Source organism: Solea senegalensis, linkage group LG10 (assembly GCF_019176455.1).
Source record: "Solea senegalensis isolate Sse05_10M linkage group LG10, IFAPA_SoseM_1, whole genome shotgun sequence".
NCBI lineage: Eukaryota > Metazoa > Chordata > Actinopteri > Pleuronectiformes > Soleidae > Solea > Solea senegalensis.
In genome coordinates, this window is record NC_058030.1 from 13,078,544 (window position 1) to 13,083,820 (window position 5,277).

General features: G+C 41.4%; 1 protein-coding gene across 1 annotated transcript; it reads right to left on the bottom strand.

Moving 5' to 3' along the window:
• Positions 1-2,101: 2,101 nt before the first annotated feature.
• foxb1a (forkhead box B1a) lies at positions 2,102-4,365 on the bottom strand. Its single transcript, XM_044036494.1, has one exon. It carries the CDS (start codon positions 3,952-3,954, stop codon positions 3,019-3,021), a length of 936 nt encoding a protein of 311 aa, XP_043892429.1. The 5' UTR covers positions 3,955-4,365; the 3' UTR covers positions 2,102-3,018.
• Between the last annotated feature and the right edge of the window lie 912 nt (positions 4,366-5,277).

Consider the following 5,277-nt stretch of genomic DNA (forward strand, 5'->3'; position numbering starts at 1 on the left):
GAGGTTAAGTTGAGTTTATTGCCGAGGCCACTGCCTGCATGCATTAAGCAAATCATAAATTATACATGCTAATTACCCTGGGCCTCCGCTTTAATGAATTATTTTAATTAAACTACAACATTGGGGTTTTGCATGTGGTCAATATTTCATCCCGTGCCTGAGATGACCTTCCTCTCAGTCTAACTGGAACATAGTTGAGAGAACAAGGACAAGGCAGACACGCGTTCATAGACGCTGCTGAATGTTTGAAGGCTCTCATCTGTAGTTTTGAAGAAGAGCAGATTTTATTTATAATTGTTACACAGCAGAAAGGCTACAATGTGGATGGGAAGAGGGGGAAGAAAGAACTCTGTGAGGGGGTCATGTTGCAGAAGAAAACATGTTGTGCAATCAGAACATTTATTGTTTTAGTGTGGAAAAATAAGTTTTCCAAAAACCTTTAAAAATCAATTTGTCAGCAATGACTTTTCATACATCTTCAGTTTTTTTTTCCTACCTGTAACATTATGTTTAATGACATAATTGTCACTTTTCTGAACGAGTCAATTAATTCCCTCATTCTTAATTTTTTAAAAATATTTTTTTTATATGTTTGCAAGTTTAATCCAAACCGAGTCCTGATTGTTCCGTTTATTGACTGGACATTTGCAGCAATTCAGCACCATGCTCTCTGTCTTAAAACAGAATGATCAGATGACAGGATGATACTTTTAAATGATGCAGTCTGATCATTTGCATGTTTCAGAGCAGCACATCCTGCATCAAAAACGTTTTACAAATGTAGGTTTGACTTCCTATTCACAAATGTTTCATGTAACATTGATCTGTAAATGACATAGACCATTTACTTTTAACCATGCAATACAAAGCTAAAATAAATATATAAATGTACTAGTATAAATGTAGTCCAGTGGGTCTATTTAATGTATTATTGTGGTCAGTTTTTTTTTTTGTTTTTTTTTTTAATTTAAAAAAAAGTTTGTCAATGTGATTTTAATTTGTCAGTGGGGGTGGAGAAAGTCTGATTCAAAATTAAAGCTTGTAATCTGGTGTTGCAGTCTCAATCAAATTAATCATCCAGGCTCTGAATTAATGTTGCACACACACACAAATGCACTAAATTGGGAGGAAAATAAAACTAACACTGTTGTACAAACAGTCCATGGGGGAGGGGTGGATTTAAATTCCAAAAGGGTCTCCCAGCTCGTTTCCTAGTTCCCAGTCAGCAATGTGTTTGTGAAAAAAAGCCGTCTTTTTTGTCTCGCTGAAAAAAAAGGCTAAATCTACATTGGTGGCCCAGTCTAAGTTTGCCATTCTTTGCACTTTCAATTCAAGTGAATGAGGCTGAATGAAGTGGCCCGAGACCCTTTTATTTGATCTAGTCGATTGCATAAAGTGACGGAATTCTAATGTATTTGTTTAATGCCCTAAAATAGGCTGTTGCTTTCTATAGAGGAGCAGGTTTGTTTATTAGTATTATTATTTTAGACTCTGAAAACAAACACTTAAATCAACTTCTCCCCGGACAAGTAAAAGTAAGAATGATATCTGTGGCAATCATGCTCAAGTGAACGAAAAATGAATAAATAAATAAATAAATGCAAATGAACATGACACCAATTTTAACGGCCTGTGTGACGTTTGAAATGTGCTCACCGTATTTATTCGGACGCGGCTTTTGCAAATGTTTATTGTTGGGCTTAATTGTGTTGAGCCCCAGTTTGATGAATGAGGCCGGTTGTCTGCGCTGTGACCATGGCATCGCAGCTCCGTGCATCCTAATCGACTGCACGATTCATTTCTCCCTCACTGACGCTGCTGCTGCTGCTGCTGCTCTCACACTCTGTGTTTAGCACACAACTTTAGCTGGGGGAAAAAAAAGATATTATAACAACAATAAAAATAATAACGTTATTATTACAACTATATTTGTATAATAATTGTTTTTGTGTGTCTATAACAACACATGCAATTGGTAGATTTTAGACATTCTCTTTGCAGAATAATAATAACAACAATTCATGACATTAATTTAGAGGAAATGTTCAGAAGCCGTTTGGATTGTTTAATTAATTTTTAATGAGAAAATATTTCGATGACCAGTTGTTGGGTTTTTTTCAATTCACTGTTTGCACACTTTTCGGAAGCACGCATGCTTGCAAAAGAAAATAAACAAACAACGACAATAACAACAACAACAACGAAAAACAGCAACACCATCAGTAACGACACAGATTTTCAGGATGAATTCGCATGCTTTACCTATAGAAAAAGTACAAATGTACAGAGCATCTGATACACATGGTCACCACAGTTTGTTTGTTTGTTTTTTTTAAATTAAATGCTTCACAGAACATATTCTGGAAAATAGATATCTAAAACATAAAACTAAAAAGTGCATCTTACAACATTTTAGAAATCGGTTATTTGCAATATTCACATCTTGCATTTTGAGGACATCTCACAACACTTTGTTTTTCAATTTTGAAAAGATTTGCTTTTACTTTGTCTTTTTATTCTTCTTTTTTTTGTTGTTGTTGTTTTTCACAGAGCTCGTAAGAACAAATCTAAATCCTACTTCTATTTGGTTTTCCCGTATCCATCATTCCGGTATTAAAAAAGCAAACTAAAACACAGAAGCCATCGCCTCGCAGTTTCATTGACATTACAGTGGTCACACAGACACGGTGCAAAAGTTTCGCTCAAGTTTAAAAACCTGCCGCGGGAATGTCCCCCTGAATCCCTGCAGTGACTCCACTTCCAACACGCACATTTCACAATAAACCGAAAAAATAGAACAATCAAATAATTTATATTATCAAGAGCAAATACTTCGCAGTGTGATTCTGTGCTGCGTGGACTCCATATGACACCAGTTAAAGCGCACATTCAACACATAACACACACACACACACACACAAATCAATATGCAACTGCAACTCGCCTTGATAGTTTTCCCGACGACGGAAAATATAAACTTTGGGTTTTGGTAAAAGGGTGAAAGTTCGGTGGACGCGGTCAGTGCACGGCCACAGACTGCAGCGTGGACGGGCTCGTCAGAGTCTCGCTTGGGGTCGCGGGGCTGCTTTGGCTCGTCGCGGTCTGTGGGGACGTCGGGCTCAGGGACTGTGGAGAGTTTGAGAGGAACGCGGGGATGTGCGGAGGTAGCGCCGAGAAACCGGACATGGAGGTCGGCGTGGGTTTGATTGGCACGGGGATCGCCGGTAGGGATTGTCCCCCGTGACACAGCGACTTGATGGGCACGCCGTACGCGCTGTAGTCGCTGCTCATGGAGATCGGCGCCGCCGTGTCAATCACGCTGGTGTTGTACATGTGTGGCCAGGCTGTGGTCAGCTGGTTGTGGAGCGGGTAGCCGGCAGACATGGACTGCATGGTGGAGAAGGCCAGGCTTCCCGGGACCTTGTACTCTCTAGCGATGATGTTCTCGATGGCAAACGGGTGTTTAAAAGTTGACGTCTGCGACACTCCGAGGTTGTACGTTGACATCTGGGGCAGGTGTGTGCCAGTGGCTGCCAGCGCGCTCAGTCTCAGTTTGGCTTGCTGCTGGAGATAGTGAGCAGCGTCCGACTGCTTACTGGGGGCCAAAGGGTCGGCGAGGAGCACTTTGAACCTTTTGCGGCGTCTCAAGAAACTTCCATTCTCGAACATGTCCCCGCAGCTTGGGTGCAGCGCCCAGAAACTTCCCTTACCTGGCTGGTCTGGGCGCCGCGGGATTTTGATGAAGCAGTCGTTGAAGGAGAGGTTGTGTCGCAGAGAGTTCTGCCACCGCTGCGTGTTTTCTCTGTAGTAAGGGAATCTATCCATGATGAACTTGTAAATTTCACTGAGTGGCAGCATTTTCTCCGGGCAGCTCTGGATCGCCATGGCGGTGAGCGAGATATAGGAGTAAGGTGGTTTCTGGTCGCTGTACGTGTTTCTCCCCGGACGAGGCATCCTCGATATTTGTGTCAAGTGAAGCAAATGCAAATGCAAAAAACAAAAGTATAGTCTCCACTCTTTTTTTTTTTTAATTCCTTGACGAAAGCTTGCAGCTCTTCATGAAAACAGCCGCTGGAGAAAGTTTCGCTGCTGGAGCTGCGCTGTGCGTAAAGCAGCCAGGTTGCGCGCCTCTGCTGTGTGCACGCGGGCGGATGGTGCACATTTATGGAGTGACGGCTGCTGTAAGTCTTCTCTTGCAAAGTAAGTCAACTAAAGCTAAAGCAGAGTTGAATAGACTTCATTTGGCTTCCCTGATACGACGAGCTAAGTGGATGCCTCCATGGCCTTCCTCTAACCATCTGATAGTTTTATGTAGTGACATGAGCAGAAAAGACCCCTGTAGGGGCGCTCCATTAATGTGCCACCTCTTTGCTATCACATGACAATTGCCATGGGAGGAGGAGGCGGCGTGTGTGTGTGTGTGTGGGGGAGGAGGAAGGCATAATCTGGTTTCATTTACACCTATTTACATGGACACCTTGGGCCAATGGAAATCATTTCCATTTGAAGACAGAAAATGGGGTGAAAAGGCTCGACAACCGGAATTGAACTGCGATGGCACTCAGTGTGTGAAGGTATGCGCTAATACTTCTTCAGCGGACTTTACAGTTGAAGGATTATATATGTCTGTGTGGAATAAATATGATTCTAGTATTATAATAAAAAAATAATAATATCTGCTGCTGCTAATGTAGTTTATGGTGTTTGTTGTTGGGATGTGTGGTCATTCGTACAATTTTATTTGTCTATTTTTTATTTTTTTATTTCTTGGTATTTGAAAGAAAGATGTTTGTCATCACGCTCACATTTCGATTACAAAACACACGAGTTTGTTGATAAGTTAACTCTTCTCTGCTTGTTCGATCCAGAGCTGAGCGAAGTAGATGATGTGTGGAAAAAGAAGAAGGAGAAGAAGAAGAAATCAAAACAATGCAAACAATGCTTTTCAAACTGAAACTTCATGAGGCAACGGGGTCTATTGTGTTTATGTAAAGATCATTCAAAAGTACTTCAGAAATGCAAATAAACCCTTGAGGATGGTGTGGTGAAAACTGTATAAAATATCCATAAGTCAATTATTTGAATGTGCAAACCAAATGGGAAGCCTATTTTGAGCTATTGCTATTCAAGCTTTTGGCCAGGGCCACCTTTTCCGCTTGGAGGGTTCGCAATACCAGGGACCACACACACGCACACGCAGATTTGCTCATAATTTATGCTAATTTCCCCCCATAAATCCACAATGCACCCCATCACCAGTCTGACGGATTACGAAAA